Here is a 25,826-nt window from a genome sequence, read left to right on the forward strand (position 1 = left end):
TTGCTGTGTTCAATTTCGACGCATCCTCGAGGGAATCGAACCCGGCACCACGATGCCGAACAGACGTAACATTATTTGTTGGTTTATTTTTATTTTCTAGTTTTTTGTTTAGTTTTCTTGTCCTTTTTTCTACTAAAAATACATTTAACAATTTGATTCCCATGTATTTGTGTTATCCCAAAAAGATGCTTCAAAATACATTTAGGTTAGGAGTCAAATGATTTTAAAAAATTGGACTTTCGAAGAATGCTGGTGGCTAGTTTGGACCAAAAAAGTTCACATTTTTGTTCCAATTTGCCCTTGAAAAGACCTGCTTGTCACATTAAGAACTCATAATGATGCACGAAGGTTTCACCCCAGGATGCAGTGGGACCAGACAGGCAGGATAGCAGGTAAGAGCTGGTTTTAATATACAAAAGGGTAAACGAAAACTTGTACAAAACCGAAATAAAACGGCATGACTACGCACGGAAAGGTAATGCTACTAGTTAGCAAGCATCGAGTCCTAAGTGTCCACAGAAGCGCGTGTCGAGCACACAGAAGCCAAGACGTGACTTAGGTTAATACAAAGCTGAATAATAAACGTGACTGTTGCTTACCGCAAACCATGAACCAAGAACGAACTGAGGAAGAATGCAGGCTTCAATACTAAAGTAAACACTTGCCAACAGGTGTGCGCCAAAAAGCATAGCAGGTGGAACAATTGAGAAACCATGGAGACGAGATAAAACAGGAAGGGCAAAACTCAGAATAGGAAGAGGCCAAAAAATAATAATCAAAACACAAATAGGGACTCAAACATAGACTAAAGATGTGATCCGGGAACCGGATCACAACACTGCTTGTTATTTGGTGTCCACTAAAAGCACGGCTCATGTTATAATAAGCAAACTGAATGCACATACAATCTGTAGACTTAGAAAAACTTTATTGATCCACAAGGGAAATAGGAAAAACAAAACAAAAAAGCTGTCCACTTCAAAATATTACTAATCCCTAGATCTATTACAAATGAATAAGAATGTGTACCAAATGTGTTGCTTTTATAGGTATCGACCTGTTCAGGGTGCCAATTCAAGTAAAATTGAGGGGTACCATATTTACGATATTTTTATTGCATGTAATGTCACGTACGGTTGCAGACTTTACACAGCACCTTAAGTCTGGATAGACAAATCAATTGTGTAGCAAGCTTTTTTTTCTCCCCGCTCAGGCAATTTTCAAAGGTGAAACCACTGCAATACACTTTGTTCCGGAGTCTACCAGCCCTCACTCAGTCACACCTACATGCAAACGCTGCTTCACTGGTCTGCTGACAGGGACACAAAAAACGAGAGCATGCATGTTCTTATTGCCTCGCTCTGGCAGCCTGTGAATTTTAGAATTCATTTTAAATTCATTCATATATATACATATATGCTGTAAACTGCATACATACATACCTACATACATTCATACATAGCATATTGTTTCATCTGTGATGTATAATGTTTTCCTTTAACATATTTTATTCATAGAGAGACATTAAAGGCCTACTGAAATTAGATTTTCTTATTTAAACGGGGATAGCAGGTCCATTTTATGTGTCATACTTGATCATTTTCCGATATTGCCATATTTTTGCTGAAATGATTTAGTAGAGAACATCCACGATAAAGTTCCCAACTTTTGCTTGCTAACAGAAAAGCCCTGCCTCTACCGGAAGTCGCAGACGATGACGTCACATGTTGATGGATCCTCACATCTTCACATTGTTTTTAATGGAAGCCTCCTACAAAAACAGCTATTCGGACCAAGAAAACGACAATTTCCCCAATAATTTGAGCGAGGATGAAAGATTCATGTTTGAGGATATTGATAGCAACGGACTAGAAAAAACAAACAAACAAAAAAAAACAAGTTAAAAAAAAAAAAACGCGATTGCATTGGGACAGGATTCAGATGTTTTTAGACACATTTACTAGGATAATTCTGGGAAATCCCTTATCTTTCTATTGTGTTGCTAGTGTTTTAGTGAGTTTAATAGTACCTGATAGTCGGAGAGGTGTGTGTCCACGGGTGTCAATGTCTCAGGGAAGTTGACGGCAGCTTCATGGGCGGCACAAGCTCAGCTGATCTCCGGTAAGAAGCGACTTTTTACCACAATTTTCTCACTGAAACCTGCTGGTTGACATTTGGTTGGGATCCATGTTCGCTGTGATCCATAGTAAAGTTTAACCTCCGTGAATTTTAAACAAGGAATCACCGTGTGTTTGTGTGGCTAAAGGCTAAAGCTTGCCAACTCCATCTTTCTACTTTGACTTCTCCAATATTAATTGAACAAATTGCAAAGGATTCAGCAACACAGATCTCCAAAATACTGTGTAATTATGCGGTTAAAGCAGACGACTTTTAGCTGTGTGTGTGTGCAGCGCTCATATTTCCTAACAGCCCGTGACGTCAAGCGTACACGTCATCATTACGCGCCGTTTTCAAGAAAAAACTCCCGGGAAATTTAAAATTGCAATTTAGTAAACTAAAAAGGCCGTATTGGCATGTGTTGCAATGTCAATATTTCATCTTTGATATATAAACTATCAGACTGCCTGGTGGGTAGTAGTGGGTTTCAGTAGGCCTTTAAGCAAACTGCATTTTATTGTGCAAAAAGAAAGCTGCAGCCAAAATGTTTTTTTTTTATTAGGTTCAAGGATGATAACTCACTCCGTCAAATGCATATTTGCACACAATTTACACAGACTTACTAAGTGTGGTCACTCCGTAATTCCGTATGTTTTGCAAATAATGAACACTTATCTCCTTTATTCCTGTATGCACAAACATAGTCGGTAAAAAGTTGTTTGTGTTAAACCCCAAACTATGAACACGTGCGACCTTGTTTTTTGGGGGTAGAAATCAGCTGGCGGTATCAGGTGGTGAGCGTTGACTGTTGGGATCCTAACGAAGGAAGGGTACAAATACAAGCCACAAAACCCAAGACAACATGAATTCCAGAATATGGAGGTTTGACTTCTGGTAACAGATGCCTGAAGCTGTGAAAGTAAAACACAAACACACACGGCAGTGTGTCTGGGTTTTTGGCTCCAGGGCTTCCCTTGTGCCCCCACACAGAGAGGACCCCCAAGAGACCGACGCCAGCTGAGACTGAAAAACAAGGTAGGAGCACAGCTGACACTCGTGCACACAGGCTCGGCTGTGGGTCTCAAAAGAGAGTTCAGCATTAGAAATAAATAGAGTCCTCAAAGTAGGTGCATAGACAGAAGATGCTGCTGCAAGGGCCAAACATATACAATGGTAAGACTTAAAATATATATTATGCATAAATATTTCATGAGATTGTTTGACTAGGTAATGCTGGATGGAATTGGAGTCAGGTTGACATCATTGATCTTGTCTGTTGAATTATGAACTGTTTAACTGAACAACTTTGTGTTGGAAATAAGTCATTTTGATCTTTATTCAGTGACTTGTTCTCTTTTCCTGTCTCTTCAATATCAATGTATTGTGAAATATCTTTACTCTGTACTGTTCAATTTTCCTCTGTCTTCACATTTATAATTTATGGGGTAGAGCGCCGGTCTGCTCTCCATCTTTTCAAAATGACAAATATAAATAATTGACAATCTGGAAAAGAATCAGGCTGCCACTTAGCAACTTCTGTGTCAAAGAAATTACATGAGAGGAACACCTATACACATACATATATAAGACGGCGCTTAGATGACAGTATATGTTGTTCCAAAACCTGTATGTACCTTTCAGCATTAATGGTGCCTTCACAGATGTGTAAGTTACCCATGCCTTGGGCACTAATGCACCCCCATACCATCACAGAGGCTGGCTTTTGAACTTTGCGTCGATAACAGTCTGGATGGTTTGCTTCCCCTTTGGTCCGGATGACACAATATCGAATATTTCCTAAAAATTTTTGAAATGTGGACTCGTCAGACCACAGAACACTTTTCCACTTTGCATCAGTCAATCTTAGATGATCTCGGGCCCAGAGAAGCCGGCGGCGTTTCTGGATGTTGTTGACTAATGGCTTTTGCTTAGGATAGTAGAGCTTTAACCTGCACTTACAGATGTAGCGATGAACTGTATTTAGTGACAGTGGTTTTTTAAAGTGTTCCTGAGCCCATGTGGTGATATCCTTTAGATACTGATGTCAGTTTTTGATACAGTGCCGTTTGAGGGATCGAAGGTCACGGTGACTCAATGTTGGTTTCCGGCAATGCCGCTTACGTGGAGTGATTTCTCCAGATTCTCTGTACCTTTTGATGATATTATGGACCGTATGTGTTAAAATCCCTACATTTCTTGCAATTGCCCTTTGAGAAACGTTGTTCTTAAACTGTTTGACTATTTGCACACACAGTTGTGGACAAAGGGGTGTACCTCGCCCCATCCTTTCTTGTGAAAGACTGAGCATTTTTTGGGAAGCTGTTTTTATACCCAATCATGTCACCCACCTGTTCCCAATTAGCCTGCACACCTGTGGGATGTTCCATATAAGTGTTTGATGAGCATTCCTCAACTTTATCAGTATTTATTGCCACCTTTCCCAACTTCTTTGTCACATGTTGCTGGCATCAAATTCTAAAGTTAATGATTATTTGCAAAATAATCATAAATTGTCAAATATGTTGTCTTTGTAGCATATTCAAATGAACATGGGTTAAAAATGATTTGTAAATCATTGTATTTCGTTTATATTTACATATAACACAATTTCCCAACTCATACGGAAACGTGGTTTGTATATATATATATATATATATATATATATATATATATATGTATATATATATATATATATATATATATATATATATATATAAATCTTTATGAACTGTGTCATGCATTAACATAGTATTGCAGTGCAGTGGATACCTGCTATGTTTGTTTCCAGTAATGTTAGTGCTCCAAGAAAACTAGGCCTGGGGATGTGATGAGGAACCCTGAAATATTTATACTGCATCCTTACATGTGCTTCTCATGGGGACTTAATTTCTTCCTTTATTTTGTTACATATGAATATTAGTCAGCCATTCACATAACGCTCCTTTTTTTCCACCTCTTCTAGGCCTAAGTCCGATGATGGCAGAGGAAAGCTTAGAGACAGATGGCCCCCGATCATCCATGCCGGCTGAGCTCCACCATCCTCATTCCAAGTACTCTCAGTGGAAGTTTAAACTGTTCAGAGTGAAGTCCATTGAGAGGGCCCCTGCTCCCAGTGAGATGCAGCCAGAGAACGAAGCCATGGCAGGCATCTGTAACCCGAGTATGGCGTTAGATAACGGCGTGAGTCCAGGTTGTGTCAAGGAAAATGTTAAAGGGCCTGGCCAAAAAATGGATTTGAGGCTAGAAGAAATGGAAAACCACATGAACCATCTCAGGTGATTTATTTACATAAACCTTTTACAGTTGTCACTCGTTTATCACGGTTAATTGGGATCGTACATAACCGGGATGAACATATTATTACGAAGTAGGATTATCAATAAATTGAATATTTTCACAGATCATAAAAAACTATTTCCGACTTTCTAAATATATATAATTTTAACATAATAATAGTCCTTTAAACATGAAATAACATCCATATAGTCCCCTTTACACTTATTTCACCCAATATAGTAGCCTTGAGTATGTTCTACTGCATACTTGCCAACCTTGAGACCTCCGATTTCGGGAGGTGGGGGCTGGGGGTCAGGGGCGTGGTCGGGGGTGGGGCGGAGGCGTGGTTGGGGAGGGGGGCGTGGTTAAGAGGAGAGTAGTATAATTCACCAACGCAAGTATATCATATATATTTTATATATATATATATATAAGAAATACTTGAGTTAAAGTGAATTCTAGCTATATATATTTATTTTATTGTATATATAAACAAAAGAAATAGTTGAATTTCAGATGGCACCTATCAAATAAACAGTAATAAAAACACAGTTGTTCTACTAACTACTGTGCATGTTGGTTTCTAAAAAAACAACAACAACACTTACCTTTCACTATTTCAGTAACCTTTGTTCTGCCGTGGCTTCAGAACAGACTCCCTAATGTTCATTGACTGCACTTAAATGTAGAATATATGTAGAATATATTTATATTATTCATATATTATATATTGTATATATAATACATTATCCATCCATTTTCTACCGCTTATTCCCTTTCGGGGTGGCGGGGGGCGCTGGCGCCTATCTCAGCTACAATCGGGCAGAAGGCGGGGTACACCCTGGACAAGTCGCCACCTCATCACAGGGCCAACACAGATAGACAGACAACATTCACACCCACATTCACACACTAGGGCCAATTTAGTGTTGCCAATCAACCTATCCCCAGGTGCATGTCTTTGGAGGTGGGAGGAAGCCGGAGTACCCGGAAGGAACCCACGCATTCACGGGGAGAACATGCAAACTCCACACAGAAAGATCCCGAGCCTGGATTTGAACCCAGGACTGCAGGACCTTCGTATTGTGAGGCAGACGCACTAACCCCTCTGCCACCGTGAATATATAATACATTGTATATTATATTATTTATTATTCATATATTATATATTGTATGTATAATATATTATATATATTATATTATTTATTATGGGCTTCACGGTGGCAAAGGGGTTAGTGCGTCTGCCTCACAATACGAAAGTCCTGCAGTCATAGGTTCAATCCAAGGCTCGGGATCTTTCTGTGTGGAGTTTGCATGTCCTCCCTGTGAATGTGTGGGTTCCCTCCGGGTACTCCGGCTTCCTCCCACTTCCAAAGACATGCACCTGGGGATAGGTTGATTGGCAACACTAAATTGGCCCTAGTGTGTGAATGTGGGTGTGAATGTTGTCTGTCTATCTGTGTTGGCCCAGCGATGAGGTGGCAACTTGTCCAGGGTGTACCCCGCCTTCCGCCCGATTGTAGCTGAGATAGGCGCCAGCGCCCCCCGCGACCCCAAAATGAATAAGCGGGAGAAAATGGATGGATGGATGGATTGATGGATATTTATTATTATCATTGTTTATTGTGAGCGAACTGTGGTGCTGAATATCCCCCAGGGATCAATAAAGTACATTCTATTCTATTCTATTCTATTCTATGTACAGTAGATGGCAGTATTGTCCTGTTTAAGTGGGTCACAACATTGCTGACTTCTCATGGAGCTTTAGGGGGCGTGGTCTCCAGCTCTGTGTGAATTTCGGGAGATTTTCGGGAGAAAATTTGTCCCGGGAGGTTTTCGAGAGAGGTGCTGATTTCCGGGAGTCTCCCGGAATATCCGGGAGGGTTGGCAAGTATGTTCTACTGTTAGTTACATTACTCACCGGTAACAAAGGATCCTCGAAGCGTCACGTTGGTGTAGCTGTCGCCCGTCCACTAAAACATGGCAACAGCATAAAAATACTTCATCACTTCCGGGATAACTTATTAGGTTAAAACTGGGCTTCCATGGTTGAAACCACCGGCTCGTTATGTTGTGAAAAACTGGGGCAACTTGACACTCGCAACAACAAAAATGGGACCCATTACGTACCTGCTTGCCACTCAGCTTTAAGGGCTGGAATTGGGGGTTGAATCACTGGTGCTGCTCACTGCTCCCCTCACCTTCCAGAGGGTGGAACAAGGGAATAGGTCTATTGCAGAGGGTAATTTCACCACACTTAGTATGTGTGTGACTATCAGTGATAATTTAACTTTTAACTTTGATAATTTCAATTAAAAACGTTAAAAAAAAAAAATCTGCAATGTTGTGAAACCATGATGTAGAGAGAGACAACTGTATTGGATCTCTCTCTTTGAAAACACATGTATGATTGTTGATCTCTTTTTAGGTGTCTGTGCCGCCTTTGTGGAACCACTTTAAGAAAAGTCAAAGGCCCAGTCTATGATGTCCATGCAGCTTTGGATGACGAAAGCAGGAATTCCCTTCGCAAAATGGGCTGCTTGTCAACAAAATGGCCAGATGTCATTCTTAAAGTCTTCAAAGTGAATGTGAGACATGATACAGAATCCGTCCATCCTCTTTCCTTCTGCCATCGCTGCTGGACAATAGCCATGCAAGGAGGGGGTGTTTGCAATTTATCCAGGACCAATGTCCCAGAATGGAAACCTCATTATGCCCTCTGCCACATTTGTTCACCCACGAAACATTTGTACCAGCGGATGGGAAGAAAAAGGATCAAAGTCACTCCCAGGGCCCACTGCTTAGGGAAAAGAATAAGGTTGGACCAAGGCCACAGCACTGTCAGCGGTGAGATTCGGATTCTGAGACCGTTTGGAGGCCATCTTCATGGTCCTGTGCTAAAGGGATGGAGAAGTCCCAGTGTCCAAAGAGATCACTGGGTGAGGACCATCACACATTGTCAGAAGGAGCACCTGAGTAGCAAGCTTATGTCTGAGAATCTCCCTGTTGACTTCTTCTGTTCTTTTACTTGCATGGTGTGTGACCATCTGCTCTCTGACCCAGTTCAAGGCCCCTGCGGGCACCTGTTCTGCCGCAGCTGTATCATAAAATACAACCACATTATAGGACCTCACTGCCCGGCCTGCAACTTACCCTGTGCCAACAATGACCTCATTCTTCCTGCCAAAACTTTTTTGTCGGCCCTATATTCTCTTTTTTTGGTCTGCCCGAGAGATGGCTGTGGCCGACAAGTAAGACTAGACTCATTTAAAGCACACTGTACGGACCATGATCTGCAAATGCAGGATGCAACGAGACATCAATCATCATATCTTGACAACTACCTGATAACCAATAAAGGAGGACGACCCCGGCAGCACTTGCTATCGCTCACACGGCGGGCCCAGAAGCATCGACTGAGGGAACTGAAGAATCAGGTGAAGGCGTTTGCAGAAAAAGAGGAAGGTGGCGACCTGAAGTCTGTGTGTCTGACGCTGTATCTGCTGGCACTGAGATCTGGGAATGAACATCAGAAAGCAGATGAGTTAGAGGTCATGATGCAAGGTAAGAGGCTATTAATCAGGCCTTTGTTCAATCAGTGTACATCCCTCATAGCTCCTAAAGACACAAACAGCTTAATTAATTAGTTCTCATTTATTTCGGGCATAATCTAAGGGCTCCACTCTTCTCTTAATTAACGAGTTGAAAAGTTCAGTGTGTAAAAGTTCAGTATTTTAAAAAAAGGAGCTTTTCTGTGCTTTTGATTGAAAAGCTTTTCATGCTTGTCCATCCCTGTCTATGGTACACCACCATTGTTGTTCTCCCTAATTTTCTCCAGCCCTCACTCTCTTTCTGCCTGACTGTCAGTCTTTCATTTTTATACTCCCTTTGATATGGAATAACACCTCTTGTGAAGGGGCTGAATCAGAACACCAGCAAGCTCTTGTATGTGCAAATGTCACAGACAACACCAACTTCCCCATTTGGGAATTGAAGCCAGCTGTTATCTGTTTTCATCTGTAGCCAATACATATTTTTTTTGCCAGCTTTGCTGATTTACCCCTCTGGCCTATTATAACATTTGGAAATTAGTAAATTGTATATTTTGTATCCATGAGCTTCTGTGCTCTGAATAACAGTTTTGGTGTTTCCAGGTAGTGGTCAGAAAGTTCCATAGTAAACAAAATAGTCTCTGCAGCTAACCTGCAGCTAAAATTCACATTTTGGTGCTAACTAGTTATCTGGATGTCCCCTTTGCATTTCTTTCTTCTTGCCTTTTAAATTAGTTTTATTTTGCCTACTTTTGTGTTTGACTGAAACTCTTTAATTTGTCTATTTTTGCAGGCAGGGGCTTTGCGTTGCATCCGGCTGTGTGTTTGGCCATTAGGGTCAACACTTTCCTGAGCTGCAGCCAATATCACAAAATGTACCGGACTGTTAAAGCCACGAGTGGCCGCCAGATCTTCCAGCCCTTGCACACTCTCCGAGCTGCAGAGAAAGAGTTACTCCCTGGTTTTGACCAGTTCGAATGGCAGCCAGCTCTCCAAAATGTGTCTGCAGCTTGCAACGTTGGCATTATTGATGGGCTCTCTGGATGGACTTGCTCATTAGATGATGCACCAGCTGACACCATCACTCGAAGATTCCGCTATGATGTGGCTCTGGTATCAGCAATAAAGGACCTGGAGGAGGACATTGTTGAGGGGCTGAGAGACATAGGGATGGAAGACAGTGCCTGTACCCTTGGTTTCAGTGTTATGATCAAAGAATCTTGTGATGGCATGGGAGATATCAGTGAAAAACATGGAGGGGGACCGGTTGTTCCAGAGAAAGCTGTGCGTTTCTCTTTCACCGTTATGTCTATTTCGGTTTTTCGAGGTGAAAACAACGAGGAGGTTACCATTTTCACTGAGCCAAAGCCAAATTCCGAACTCTCCTGTAAACCCCTGTGTCTGATGTTTGCGGATGAATCAGACCACGAGACACTCACAGCTCTCCTAGGGCCAATAGTTGCAGAGCGTAATGCAATGAAGAAGAGTAGGCTCATCCTATCCATAGCTGGCCTGCCTCGATCTTTCCGCTTCCACTTCAGGGGCACGGGATACGATGAGAAGATTGTACGCGAATTTGAGGGCCTGGAAGCCTCAGGCTCTACCTATATATGCACGCTGTGTGACTCCAGTCGAGTGCACGCCTCTGAAAATATAGTACTCCACTCAATTACACGAAGTCATGATGAGAACCTGCATCGTTATGAAATCTGGCGAACCAACCCTTTTTCTGAGTCTGTAGAGGAATTACGAGACAGAGTCAAAGGGGTCTCTGCCAAGCCCTTCATGGAGACCCAATCCACATTGGATGCATTACATTGTGACATTGGCAACGCCACCGAGTTCTACAAAATTTTCCAGGATGAAATAGGAGAGGTGTACCGAAAAGAAAAGCCCAGCAAGGAAGAACGGCGCAGCTGGCGGGCAGCTGTAGATAAAGAACTGAGGCAGAAGCTAAAGCTCAAACCAGTGATGAGGATGAATGGCAACTATGCCCGCAAGCTAATGACCATGGAGGCTGTGGAAGTGGTGTGTCAGCTGGTTCCCTCAGAGGAGAGGAGGGAAGCCCTGAGGGAGCTGATGAGGCTTTACCTTCAAATGAAGCCTGTGTGGCGCTCCACCTGCCCAGCCAAAGAGTGTCCTGACCAGCTGTGCCGCTACACCTTTAACTCTCAGCGCTTTGCTGACCTCATCTCCTCTACCTTCAAATACAGGTATAATGGCAAGATAACTAATTACCTGCACAAGACTCTGGCCCATGTTCCCGAGATAATAGAGCGAGATGGGTCTATCGGAGCCTGGGCAAGTGAGGGGAACGAGTCAGCAAACAAACTGTTCAGGCGTTTCCGTAAGATGAATGCACGTCAGTCAAAGGCCTATGAACTCGAGGACGTCCTGAAACATCACTGGCTTTACACCTCAAAGTACTTGCAGAGGTTTATGGAGGCTCATAAGGACTCCGCAAAAGCCCTGCTTGCAACCACTGACCCAGCGCAGACATTCAGAACAGTGGAATTATGTCCCAGGAGCTGATTGATTGTTCTTAATGTGAAATTAAGCCTGAAGATTTGTTTGATTTTACATTGGTAAGACTGATGTCCCTACATTGTGAACAAGTGATTTAATAATCTCTTTATTATATTTTGTGCTGTTTTCCTAAAACTTTTATATCATACCATAATTCAAAAACTGCATCATCATTAACTTTAAACTTACTTTGTTTAAGCCTCACTAATCAGTATTTCAAGACTGCTATGTTTTATGAAGTGTGTGTCTTACCCATAACCTATGAATAGTGTCACACACACACTTTCATTTGGTACTGGCAAAATCTTTCTAAGCCATGATTTATGGCTTATTTTATTGTATTGTAAGGATGTGACATATTTATAGAGTGGATATTTATGGAAGCAGAAGAAAATGCTGTGAATCATCGGATGGGAAAATGTGTTTAGATGACCACATTTGTGGCCACTGTATGTTGATTTAATTTTTACCTGAAGGAAATGTAATCACATAGACTTTAATGTTTTTTTTGTTTCACAGGTGCCTTTTGAAAAATCTTAATTTATTGCTTTATCCTGGCATCCCTGTGGTAGGATATATGCCAGGTCACTTTGAACTGTTTCTTTTTTGTGGACATTAGATGATAGATCATACTTATTAGACACCTTCACATGAAATAAAGCATGTAGTGGCATTTTTCATACATCCAAAAAATGCAATTTGTCCGACGTGAAGCCAAACACAGCCGATTCCTTCACAGGGAGATTTCTTTAGCTTGGTATAAAATCCAGCAGTCGGTTGGGTAATAGTGGCTGAAGATGGACGATGGACAGAAGGATGTTATGTAAACCGAGTTTCTTTGCAACTTTATTTGTTTGATTGATTGCGTTGCATTTTCTTGTCCTTGACATTTGTAGCTGTCTGACAAGCAATTTAGTTGTTTTTATTTGATTTGATTGACTGTTTGATTCGGTTTTACTGTCATGTGCAACCATACACAGCAGAACTAAAATATCACCATTTCCTGTCATGGTTGTCACAGGCCTCCACAGACATCATGTTTTAAAATGTTTTCTATTGCGGCTTGTCTTGAATTTGGATTTTGATAAACTATATTGCATTTCCAAAGTATTGGGTGATGGATGCTTCACAAACATTTCCATCTCAGCCTTCCTCATTTTGTGCTTTCTGTTAACACTGAATTTCAGATATTAGTTTGCACGCCGCAGAACATTATCTGTTTTTTTTTTTGAACACTTTTTTAAAAAAGTGTGAATTTTACACAAAATTATCTGTGGAATTCTCATGTACCATTATTAATGACTAAGTCTGTCAAAGTTTACGTGTTAAGGCATGTGATTAATAAAAAAAATGCATTTATCATATATAATCACCGGTTAATCATGCAATTTGTTTTACTTCAAAGAGGTCACATTATTTTTGTTTCAATTTTTAACACTTCATTTTGGTTTTCAAAACATGTCAAAATTGGTGAACATTTTTGCATTGATTTTGCTGTACAGACCCATCTTCTCCTCATAAAAACGGTTTGTTTTCAGAGGCGGGGTTGTTAGATGGAAATGAAGCCCTCCTTACGACGGTGACTAGGCTTTCGACCCTGCTCCGACAGACCTGTTTAGTAGTTGATTTTTGTTTTGCTAAGATTTTATAGAATATGGACATCGGTGATCGCCACCCGCCTTGTAATTTTTATTTGACTTTCAACACATCACAGCATCCTAGATGATATAGCGAGACCGTGTTTTGTTGTCTGCTCATAGAGGAGACAACGCGGACAGAGAGATAAAGGAAGGACGCCAGGCTGCAAATCTGGTACGAGATGCTGGCTAATGGTCAACTTCGACTGAGTCCTTAGTCTCTCCAATGCTAAATCTTGGACGTATGTATGTGTATATTGCAATAAAAAATGTTTCTATTCCATATCATGTTATTACTTTTCTTGCACTGCTGGTTTGACCACTTGTAAACAACAGCGGCTACATAAGCTACATTGCGATCGTGGCAAACACTTACTCAGTGGCCTAGTGGTTAGAGCAGGGGTCGGGAACCTTTTTGGCTGAGAGAACCCTGAAAGCCAAATATTTTAAAATTCATTTCCATGAGAGCCATATCATATTTTTTAACACTGAATGGAATAGAATAAAATAGAATAGAAAAGACGTCATTATATTTGCATACAACAAGATTAAAGACTCTAACTTAAGGTGCGGTTGTGGGAACAAATATGGGGTAAAATAAATAACACAATAGGTAATTAAGGAAAAACTAACAATTGAAATAAACAGACTACTATCTATTAAAAATAACAAGCAATCCTGTACAATATAAAAAACACTATAGAAATACAAAATATTGTACAATATACAGAACAAGACAAGAGTACCGAAGTACTAATACAACTGAATGCGTGCATTTTTTAAGTAAAACCAACATTTTTAGAGTATAATAAGTCTCTAATTCTTTTTTAATAACATTGTTATTGCTTGAACAGGTGCGGTAGAAAACGGATGAGAATGTTTTATATTTTGAACGTTATTTTTTAACCAGCGGAGTTATTCATTACTTATCGTGTTAAGCAATGTCAACTAAGGTTTATCTGAGAGCCAGATGCAGTCATCAAAAGAGCCACCTCTGGCTCTAGAGCCATAGGTTCCCTACCCCTGGGTTAGAGTGTCCGCCCTGAGACCGGTGGGTTGGGAGTTCAAACCCCGGCCGAGTCATACCAAAGACTATAAAAAAATGGGACCCATTGCCTCACTACTAGGCACTCAGCATCAAGGGTTATAATTGGGGGTTAAATCACCATAAATGAATCCCGGGCGCGGCAATGCTGTTGCCCACTGCTCCCCTCACTTCCCAGGGGGTGATCAAGGGGATGGGTCAAATGCGGAGGACAAATTTCACTACACCTAATCATTTGTACTTTAACTTAACTTTAACCCAGTAGACACTGGTCCAGTTGAAAGTACTTTTTAGCTAAATCCTTATTTATGACACTATTGTCATACAGTAGAAGGCTAAGCAAGCTACACAACAAACGGAGCTAACATTGCTGACGTACCATTCCCGCATTTTCAAACGACTGTTATTACTTACTTACTTAAGTAGTCACAGAGCCCACCATTAAAAGTACTTTTTCAGAAAGTCCAAGGTTAGGGATTTCTTCCCATTTTATTTTATTTTCATTGCCATGTATCATAAAAGACTAAATTAAGGCACTTTTTACTTCAAGTGGAGCTGAAAGTAGTGATGTGCGATACGACTTATTTACTTTCTGATCCGGTACCAAGTAAAATTCAGGCTGCTATCGGCAATACCAATCCGATACTTAATGCAAATATACCTAACTTGAATGCTAAAATGTAAAAAGTTGTGTATTTTCAAATAATATTTTTATTTTTAAATAAAAAATAACAAAATGGCCTCTCAACACCTGATTTTTCAGTATGCTGCCCTTGGGGAAAAACGTTGACACTCTTGATCTAAAATGTTAGAAGCTCTCGAAATTTAAATAAAATATACAAAAAATATAAACAATGTTTAGCCAGTTAATTAAAAAATAAAATATTACTAACTTATTAATTAATTAAAAAAATACAACAACCATAATAAACACTTTTAAATGTTTAACTGGACATTATTATTGTACCAGTAACATTTTTGATACCAGGTTATGCCGTTATATAATTGTATTATTAATATGCTTATTCTATTCTGAAATGGCAAAAAAACAATAGTAAAAAAGCAAAACAAGTCAGAATGCAATGAGAAAAAGCGGAAAATTTTCTAACTAATAAATAATATTACTACACTTAGTCAGCAATAATACAAAGCTGACACAATATCGGTTACGGCCCCCACATTCTTTGACTTTTTTAGTATGCGGCCCCTTGGTAGGAAAAGTTTAGACACCTGAACTGAAGTATCAAAAGTATTGATATTTTGATTTGAGACTCAATATTAGAGCATAAAGATCTGGTGTCAATATATTAAAGTATCGAGCCGTACATCACCAGCTGATGGTTTGTGGAGAGACTTCAGATTTCTAAAGAAACCAAGACGACAGCATTTTCCTTCATTTGGATTTCATTGTGGACATTTTGTGGTACATCCACTTCTACAAAAATTTTAAAATAGCTGACTTGCACAAGTATGTGTGGGTACATTTTAACCAATAATAATCCACCGACTTCACAGGTCAGAAAATGTCACAAGTCAGAGCAAATTCCAAACGGACCGTTCGGAGGATGTATGAAGGAAGGTAAGGTTGTTTTATAAATATCTCCGCAATGCCCACATTGTTTTATTTCAAATCTTCGGTACTTATGCACATCCCAAATAGACATAAGCAGGTACCAGTTGGAAAGAAAAGTTGATTTTGCATAATAGGTCCCCTTTATCTGTGGATAGTTACTTGGAAGGCAACGCTTTGTGATACGATCAGAGATCGCTGGCATATTCCACCCTAAAATAAACCCCAATAGGACTTTAAACAAAATTGTTACTAAGTTTTGAGCAAATAAATAACATACTTTCAAGTAAGAAAACAAATAATATAAAATGGCATTTGGGTGAACATAGAGATCTTTTGTTTTTTAAGGTAATTTAAATTATGCATGCAAGTAATTTACCAAGATTGATACAAAATTTCATTTAAAAAATAATCAGTTGATTGCACTGTTATTGACATTTCCAATTAAAGACATGCACCTGGGGATAGGTTGATTGGCAACACTAAATTGGCCCTAGTGTGTGAATGTGAGCGTGAATGCTGTCCGTCTATCTGTGTTGGCCCTGCGGTGAGGTGGCGACTTGTCCAGGGTGTACACCACCTTCCGCCCGAATGCAGCTGGTATATGCTGCAGCACACTCGCGACCCTGTAAGGTAGAAAATGGATGGATGGATTATTGCATTATTTTTATATTTCATAAATAGAAGATGATCCATCCATCTTCTTCAAGACGCAGGGGCAGCAGCCTAAGCAGAGAAGCCCAGACTTCTCACTGCTCAGACACTTTGTCAAGCTCCTCCCGGGAGATCCCGAGGCATTCCCAGACCAGCCGGGAGACATTGTTTCCCTAACTTGTCCTGGGTCTTCCCCGTGGACTCCTACCGGTCGGCAGTGCCCTAAACACTTCCTCATATGATGTATTAGTTGAATTATTGTATTTGTTTTTAAATCCTTACATGGTCTTTCTCCGCCTTATCTCTGTAAGCAGCTCCCCACCTACAACCCCACCATTGGCGTGATTGGGTCTATTTTAGAAAATTTGCTGAAAAATTTAATATAAATATGCAGGAATATGAGTTTAAATAAATAACATAACCTGTCATTTTTCATTATGATTATAATTAATTTGAAGACATTTTTTCAGCACTTATTATCCAATCCAATCCGTTCCATCAGTAACGCCTGCACTACTGTACTGAAAATCCGGTCCATGTTTTCCCCGTTAGCTTAGCAAGGTCGAGCCAGACCACAGCAGCAATAAGGCTACATGAAGTGTGTTCACAACACTGCAGGGTAGGATGTCCAATTCCAGTTTTTTTTTTTGTCTAATCTGATCATTTAATGTAGTCATTCACATTACAAAAAAATGTGTCCAGACTCCTATGTGAATGCAAACTGACCCAAAAACAGACATAGCATCATGACGTCGCACGTCCGGCAGTGTTTACGGAACTAAACTCGGAAGTAGACATGCTTCGGTTCTTGTCGTCTCAGAACTGGCACGTTTGTTGCAATTTCAAGGATTCTCTGCAATTAAAGTCAACATTCTCAGAACCACGGAGAAGATTATGAAAGAAGAAGTCTCTCGCAGTTTTGGGAACATTTGCCTCGATGTCTGCTCTGAAGAGCGTGTTGGCGATCAGTGGTGTAACATTGATTGGTGTGAGATCCTAAAAACTTGATTTTTGCCTCCTTCTGCTAATTTGTCAACTATTTATTTTGTATTGATTGATTGGATGATTGATTAATTGATTGATTGAGACATAAATTCCATACCGTATGATAAGCAAAGCACACTACTATAGGTGTGCTACTTAAACTTAATTGATGTAGTTTAATAGCTCTAGTGTTATTTTAGAGTAGTGTTTTGACGACTGGATGCACTCACAAAAAGGCGGAGTTCTAAGGTTTTTTTTTCCCAATCTTCACTTTTTATCGTTTTCACCATAAATGGCAGGTTATTATGACAGTCCATATAATCCATCCCTACTGGCTAGGTTTGGCCTGTGGGCCTTGAATTTGACACAAGTGGTCTAAATGCTTTAAAAATTTCCGTTACAATAATAACAGGAATTTAACAATATTGCTTTTCGAACCATTTTGATTTATTCAGTATTTGTTGTGTAATTATAAGAGCGTAACAACAGGTTGTAAGCAAAACAATATTGCAAGTGCAACAATTCTAAGTCAAAGGGGTTGTTGCACCGACAAAATATCTTTAGGTGGACATCCAGCCTCTGTTTTCCAAGCAAGAAAGTTTCTTTCCGTCAGAACGTCCTCTGTTTTCAGGTCAACTCTGTAGTGCTGTGCAAGTTTGTTTACACTACCATCATCTGTGCAACCTTGCCCTGTTTGCAAGTGGCCTGCTAGCTTTTCTACGCAACAACCCTGTCCTTATGTGTTTGGGCCATCTCATGCGAACTGAAGATGATTGAAGCTATCTTACACTTTCAGTTTCAACCATTTAGATATATTCAGTGTGGTGTAATTCTAATACCTTGCCAAAAACTTGTGAGCAAAAAGGTTGTGCATCAAGGAGTCTCCTGGGGGCTAAGCCCACCCTGTTCTTCTAACCGAGTGACACCCCTTGCCACCACACCGATCCCTCGGGTCAGCTGATCAGCTGCTCCTGGAGGTACCGAAATCAAAGCGCAAGCTGTGGAACGATCTCCCTTTCCATGTGAGTCAGGCCCGATCTTTGACTACTTTCAAGACCCTTCTTAAAACCCATTTTTACTCACTGGCTTTTAACCCAGCATGAGACCTATGTTCACTTTTTAACTTTTGAACCGCTTTTTATCTGACTGATTGTTCTTAAGATAATGTTTAGTTTTTTTATCTGATCTCATTTATATCTATAATTTTTTTTTACATGTTTAGCCTGTCCTTTGCATGTACTTTTTAGTTTTGTATGAGTTTTTGTTTGTGGTTTACAACTCTTTTGTGTCATGATCCGTTGCCCGGGTCACGTTATGCTGAATTTGGTATTTCCTTAGTTGTTGTTTATTTCTGTTTCAGCACCCTTGTTTGTTTTCTCAGTTGCCATGGGTGCTGATTTTCGTCCCCTGCCTCTGATTAGTGGTTGGGATGCTCGACTGCTCCTGTTCACTAATCAGAGAGCTATTTATTCCTGCCTTGTGCCACATTTGGTCTGGCAGTCTTGCTCGCTCCATGTGACAGCGTGCGTTTTTTTTTTTCTCTTAGAGATGTCCGATAATGGCTTTTTTGCCGATATCCGATATTGTCCAACTCTTAATTACCGATACGGATATCAACCGATACCAATATATACATTCGTGGAATTAACACATTTTTATGCCTAATGGATGCATTAAACAACGTAACAAGTTTTACCAAAACAAATCAACTCAACTTATGGAAAAAAATGCCAACATGGCGCTGCCATATTTATTTTGAAGTCACAAAGTGCACTATTTTTTTTAACATGCCTCAAAACAGCTCGGGATTTGGAACATGCAAGCATGAGGAGGTTGAGGTGGGCAGGGTTGGGGGGGCAGGGTTGAGGTGGGGGAATATCAGGGGAGTGTATATTGTAGCGTCCCGAAGAGTTAGTGCTGCAAGGGATTCTGGGTATTTGTTCTGTTGTGTTTGTGTTGTGTTACGGTGCGGATGTTCTCCCGAAATGTGTTTGTCACTCTTGTTTGTTGTGGGTTCACAGTGTGGCGCATAATTGTAACAGTGTTAAAGTTGTTTATACGGCCACCCTCAGTGTGACGTGCATGGCTTTTGACCAAGTATGCTTGCATTCACTTGTGTGTGTGAAAAGTCGTAGATAGAGTGTCCGCCCTGAGATCGGTAGGTCGTGAGTTCAAATCCCGATCGAGTCATACTAAAGACTATAAAAATGGGACTCATTACCTCCCTGCTTGGCACTCAGAATTAAGGGTTGGAATTGGGGGTTAAATCACCATAAATGATTCCCAGGCGCGGCACCGCTGCTGCCCACTTCTCCCCTCACCTCCCAGGGGGTGATCAAGGGTGATGGGTCAAATGCAGAGAATAATTTTGCCACATCTAGTATGTGTGTGACAATCATTGGTACTTTAACTTAACTTTAATATTACGGTGGCAGAGGGGTTAGTGCGTCTGCCTCACAATACGAAGGTCCTGCAATCCTGGGTTCAATCCCACGCTCGGGATCTTTCTGTGTGGAGTTTGCATGTTCTCCCCGTGAATGCGTGGGTTCCCTCCGGGTACTTCGGCTTCCTCCCACTTCCAAAAACATGCACCTGGGGATAGGTTGATAGGCAACACTAGATTGGCCCTAGTGTGTGAATGTGGGTGTGAATGTTGTCTGTCTATCTGTGTTGGCCCTGCGATGAGGTGGCGACTTGTCCAGGGAGTACGCCGCCTTCCGCCCAATTGTAGCTGAGATAGGCACCAGCGCTCTCCGCGACCCCAAAGGGAATAAGCGGTGAAAAATGGATGGATGATTTGGTTCCTTTGAACATCAAGGGCACATCAAACAATTGGAGTAATTTTCTTCATGAATTTTATTTTATTTGATCACAAACATAACTGTTCATAACTTTTATGGACATAATTTGTAGGCGCAGTCAAGGCGTTGAGGGGTTCCGGTTTGGTGGCCGCGAGATTAGGTCTCTCCTTTTTGCAGATGATGTGGTCCTGATGGCTTCATCTGGCCGGGATCTTCAGCTCTCACTGGATCGGTTGGCAGCCGAGTGTGAAGCGACCGGAATGAGAATCAGCACCTCCAAGTCCGAGTCCATGGTTCTCGCCCGGAAAAGGGTGGAGTGCCATCTCCGGGTTGGGGAGGAGACCCTGCCGCAAGTGGAGGAGTTCAAGTACCTAGGAGTCTTGTTCACGAGTGGGGGAAGAGTGGATCGTGAGATCGACAGGCGGATCGGTGCGGCGTCTTCAGTAATGCGGAACGTTGTATCGATCCGTTGTGGTGAAGGAGCTAAGCCGGAAGGCAAAGCTCTCAATTTACCGGTCGATCTACGTTCCCATCCTCACCTATGGTCATGAGCTGTGGGTCATGACCGAAAGGATAAAATCACGGGTACAAGCGGCAGAAAATAATTCCCTCCGCCGGGTGGCGGGGCTCTCCCTTAGAGATAGGGCGAGAAGCTCTGCCATCCGGGAGGAACTCAAAGTAAAGCCGCTGCTCCTCCACATCGAGAGGAGCCAGATGAGGTGGTTCGGGCATCTGGTCAGGATGCCCCCCGAACGCCTCCCTACAATAATTCAACTAATACATCATATGGGGAGGTGTTTAGGGCACGTCCAACCGGTAGGAGGCCACGGGGAAGACCCAAGAAACGCTGGGAAGACTATGTCTCCCGGCTGGCCTGGGAACGCCTCGGGATCCCCCGGGAAGAGCTAGACGAAGTGGCTGGGGAGAGGGAAGTCTGGGCTTCCCTGCTTAGGCTGCTGCCCCCGCGACCCGACCTCGGATAAGCGGAAGATGATGGATGGATGGATGGATGGACAAACACAACTGAAAAAAACAATGTTTATAAAATAATTACAATTGTAAAGAAAATAATTGATATGGTAATTTTTTTGACTTATATGGATAAACACCAATTGAAGCAAAGTAAAAAAAACAAAAAAGGTCACTTGGTAAATATGCGATGGATTATTTAAATGCTAATTGTTATTGATTTCAGTTGTTCATATTTATGACATCATTATTTATTCCCTTGATCAGGGGTCTCCAGCTCGTAGTTTACCATCCCTTTACGAATAGCTTGCCAGAAGGTTCTAGCAATGTGGCGCGTTACTATTCACGGTAAAAAGCTACCGTAAGCCGACCAAACGATTGGATATTTTGAACGGCTGTTTTGAAATGACCAACGAGTACCCGTTCAAACAGAAGCTTTGCAACATTCGATAAGGAATAACCCTACTTAACTTAATCACTATTTGTTTATCAATGCTCCTGTGACATTTTTATCACAATATGAGCAGGTAAAATATAATTTTGGGGATTTTTATTGGGACATATCCTGTCACGTTTTCCTCTTAAAGGGGAACATTATCAGCTATGTAAGCGTCAATATATACCTTGATGTTGCAGAAAAAAGACCATATGTTATTTTTAAATCGATTTCCGAACTCTAAAAGGGTGAATTTGGCGATTTAAACCCCTTTCAATTGTTCGCTGTCGGAGCGATGACCTTTCACCCGTGACGTTACAATGGGAAGCAATCCGCCATTTTCTCAAACACATTACACACACAAGTCAAATCAGCTCTGTTATTTTCCATTTTTTCGACTGTTTTCGGTACCTTGGAGACATCATGCCTCATCGGTGTGTTGTCGGAGGGTGTAACAACACGATCAGGGACGGATTCAAGTTGTCTTACGTGGAGTGTGCATCGATTAGCACGGCATGCTAATCGATGCTAACATGGCAGAAATGGCAAGAATGTGTGGATATCCTGCGACACTCAAAGCAGATGCATTTCCAACGATAAAGTCAACAAAATCACAAAGGTGAGTTTTGTTGATGTTATTGACTTATGTGCTAATCAGACATATTTGGTCACGGCATGACTGCCAGCTAATCGATGCTAACATGCTATTTAGGATAGCTGTATGTACATTTGTAGCTATATTTGCATCCAGCCTTTCCCTCCACCCACATTTAATGCCAAACACACACTTACCAATCGACAGATTTAAGTTGCTCCAGTGGTCAAAAGATGCAATCGTTGTTTAGAAGGCGATCGCTGAATAGCTTCAATAGCTATTCGCTCAATAGCTTCAGTTTCTTTTTCAATTTTGTTTTCGCTATATGCCTCCACACTCCAACCATTCGTTTCAATACATGCGTAATCTGTTGAATCGCTTAAGCCGCTGAAATCCGAGTCCGAATCCGAGCTAATGTCACTATATCTTGCTGTTCTAGCCGCCATGTTGTTTGTATTGGCGTCACTATGAGACGTCACAGAAAAATGGACGGGTGGATTTACAGGTAGCAAAAATCAGGCACTTTAAAGCCTTTTTTCGGGATATTCCATGATGGGTACAATTTTGAAAAAAACTTCGAAAAATAAAATAAGCCACTGGGAACTGATTTTTATTGGTTTTAAACCTTTTGAAATTGTGATAATGTTCCCCTTTAATACCACCATCTCTGTGTGTCCTTACTGGTCTTTATATGTGTGCTACATTAATTATGGTCCTTATTTCCAATTAACTAAGAATAAAAATAAGTTTGTGTTGAAAATGCCATTGAGTTGAAATAAATATGATGCATACCTGTAGTTGTGCAACTTTAGGTCAACAACATGGAACGACAGCATACTATCTTGTAGTGTTGTCCCGATAATAATAAATTGCATCATTGGCTTTATTTTAACAAAAAATGTTACAGTACAATAAACACATGTTTCTTATGTGTCTTTTCATTAGTAAGTAAGCAAACAAAGGCTGCTAATTTAGTCTGCTGACTCATGCAGTAACATATTGTGTCGTTTATCATTCTATTATTTTTTGTCAACATTATTAAGGACAAATAAATAAAATGATAAATGGGTTGTACTTGTATAGCGCTTTTCTACCTTCAAGGTACTCAAAGCGCTTTGACACTACTTCCACATTTACCCATTCACACACACATTCACACACTGATGGAGGGAGCTGCCATGCAAGGCGCCAACCAGTACCCATCAGGAGCAAGGGTGAAGTGTCTTGCTCAGGACACAACGGACGTGACGAGGTTGGTTCCAGGTGGGATTTGAACCAGGGACCCCCGGGTTGCGCACGCCCACTCTCACACCGCGCCACGCCGTCCCAAGTGGTAGAAAATTATTTTTTAATCTATTTGTTCATTTACTGATAAATATCTGCTTACTTTCTCTTTTAACATGTTCTATCTAAACTTCTGTTAAAATGTAATAATCATTTATTCTTCTGTTGTTTGATACTTTACATTAGGTTTGGATGGTACCACAAATTTGGGTATCAATCCGATACCAAGTCGTTACAAGATCATACATTGGTCATATTCAAAGTCTTCCTGTGTTCAGGTACATATTTCCCTGAGTTTATAAACATAATATGAATTTAAAAAAAAAAGGAAAGATGTTGTGATGTCCAAATATATTGACGTAATCATAGTAATATTGACTAGATACGCTACCCTACTTCCACCCACATTTAATGCGAAAAAAAACCACTTACCAATCGACGGATTTAAATTGCTCCAGTGTCACAAGATGCGAAAGTCCTGATCGTTTGGTTCGCACATTTTACCGGCGATGCTAACGCAGCTATTCGGCCATGCTATGGCTATGAATAGCGTCAACAGCTATTCGCTCAATAGCTTCAGTTTCTTCTTCAATACTTTCATACTCCAACCATCCGTTTCAATACATGCGTAATCTGTTGAATCGCTTAAGCCGCTGAAATCCGAGTCTGAATCCGAGCTAATGTCGCCATATCTTGCTGTGGTATTCGCAATTGTTTGTGACGTCTGTATGACGTCACAGGGAAATGGATAGTCGCATCGCAAATAGCGAAAATCAAGCACTTTAAAGCTTTTTTTAGGGATATTCAGACACCGGTAAAATTTTGAAAAAAACTTCACAAAATACAACAAGCCACTGGGAACTGATTTTTATTGTTTTTAACCCTTTTGAAATTGTGATAATGTTCCCGTTTATATAAGGTGGGCATATAAGAATAGTTCCATGAAGAATGTGTGAGTTTGGTTCAACCAATGTTTGTCTAATCTTCAGTATGCCAGACAGTAAAATATGTCAAATTGAGCATCATTTTACAGAATTCATGTTTTCTCGCCATGATGTCAAACATACCAGAAAGAAATGTACCCAGAAATACAGAATGCAGGTGAACACGTTTTAATTGTTTTCAAGTTGTGGATAACAACATTGTGTTTCTGTTCTAACATAACACGCTTTATCACTTTGTTTGGGTTGAAATAAGCTATTGTTTTGTAAAAGTAGCTCTTTCAGAAATACATTTTGGAGACCTCTGCTCTCGATGAAAGCATCCCGTTAAACACATCATCTTCGGTTAGTCAAAAAGTCTCCTGAAAACACTTTTTTTGACGGGGGAGCTCCTCAGTTTCGTATGAGATTTCCTGTGTTTAACTTTAAGTGGCGTGCGCTGTAAGGGGATGACTTTTCGAGGTGGGGTCGTCTCCTGGTGAGGAAGACCACCATGTTCAAGACAAAAGTACTTCTGGTTGCCTTGGGAGAGTGTGAGCAGCAGTGTTTCCGTGAGCTCCATGCACTGAGCGTGGACCCAATGTCCTGCCTCTCCCTTTGAGCAGAAAATCATGGCTGGCCGGTGGAGCTCGGTGGAATAAAACGGCTCCCATGTGTTGTGGTCCAGCTGACAACCGTGACAGCATTTGATCCAGTAGCCTGATTGTGACTCATCCTCCTCATCTTTCTCGTTGTATTTGTCACCTTCACCCTCGCTACAATCCTCCAGCTCATGAGGCTCTCGGCCAAAGTAGAGCTCTTCTGAATCTTCCAGAGGTGTGGAGTTGTCGTAGTCTGACAGCTCCTGACTGCAGCACTGCTGGGCCGGATCATCTTCACCTTCTACCTCTTTCTGGAAGTTGACCAGATAGAAGTAATGCATATCTGTTTGGGACGACCTGCCCTCTGTTGGTACAGCGAGCAGCATGCCGAGTTCCCCCGCAGCGCCACCATACCAAGTTTGACTATGAACAATATCTGGGGTCCACTGTGGTTGTTGGAGAGGTTCAATGTGAATCCCTTTCTCATCCAGAGTCACAGTGCTGCATTCCATTCTTTTTTGAGAATCTGACTGATACCCTCCTAATACGATATATTTATGAGATGGACCTGTGCGGGCGATTACCGCACTTGAGATGGACAGACCACAATCAAGACTGTCACAGGACACTAACGGACTACCTTGCAAGAGCTCCACATGCAAGCAAAAGAGCCGAGGAGGGCGGCTGTTGGATTTCAAAGAGTGGCCCCCGAGAAAGTAAACACGGTCCTCTTTGGCTAAAGCTGTGTGGAAAGACTGTCCGTCATTGAGCTCTGGGAAGGTATAAGCAGAGCAACAACAAAATTCTTGGTCGAACAAAAACACCCGAGGTGGACAATCAATGACGCTATTCCAGTTC

The 25,826-nt window shown here is 41.1% G+C and overlaps 2 protein-coding genes across 2 annotated transcripts; one reads left to right on the forward strand and one right to left on the reverse strand.

The window, feature by feature from the left end:
* The first annotated feature begins 2,999 nt into the window (after positions 1-2,999).
* On the forward strand, positions 3,000-13,391 carry LOC133563439 (V(D)J recombination-activating protein 1-like). The gene is made up of 4 exons (XM_061917563.1): positions 3,000-3,153; positions 5,081-5,393; positions 7,823-8,958; positions 9,739-13,391. Exons 2-4 carry the CDS (start codon positions 5,092-5,094, stop codon positions 11,475-11,477), a joined length of 3,177 nt encoding a protein of 1,058 aa, XP_061773547.1. The 5' UTR covers positions 3,000-3,153; positions 5,081-5,091; the 3' UTR covers positions 11,478-13,391.
* An 11,151-nt stretch (positions 13,392-24,542) lies between these two features.
* Positions 24,543-25,819, reverse strand: LOC133563823 (V(D)J recombination-activating protein 2-like; the record flags this gene model as incomplete). The annotated part of the gene is made up of 1 exon (XM_061918091.1): positions 24,543-25,819. A coding segment is annotated over one exon (1,086 nt), but the record flags the coding sequence as incomplete, so codon positions are not given.
* Between the last annotated feature and the right edge of the window lie 7 nt (positions 25,820-25,826).

The sequence above is a fragment of the Nerophis ophidion genome, linkage group LG12, assembly GCF_033978795.1.
Source record: "Nerophis ophidion isolate RoL-2023_Sa linkage group LG12, RoL_Noph_v1.0, whole genome shotgun sequence".
NCBI lineage: Eukaryota > Metazoa > Chordata > Actinopteri > Syngnathiformes > Syngnathidae > Nerophis > Nerophis ophidion.

Bases quoted from the DNA above. Each gene is read 5' to 3' on its own strand.
- LOC133563439 (XM_061917563.1), top strand. From the start codon at position 5,092: ATGATGGCAGAGGAAAGCTTAGAGACAGATGGCCCCCGATCATCCATG. The intron at 5,394-7,822 runs GTGATTTATTTA...ATCTCTTTTTAG, and splicing joins AACCACATGAACCATCTCAG to GTGTCTGTGCCGCCTTTGTG. The intron at 8,959-9,738 runs GTAAGAGGCTAT...CTATTTTTGCAG, and splicing joins GTTAGAGGTCATGATGCAAG to GCAGGGGCTTTGCGTTGCAT.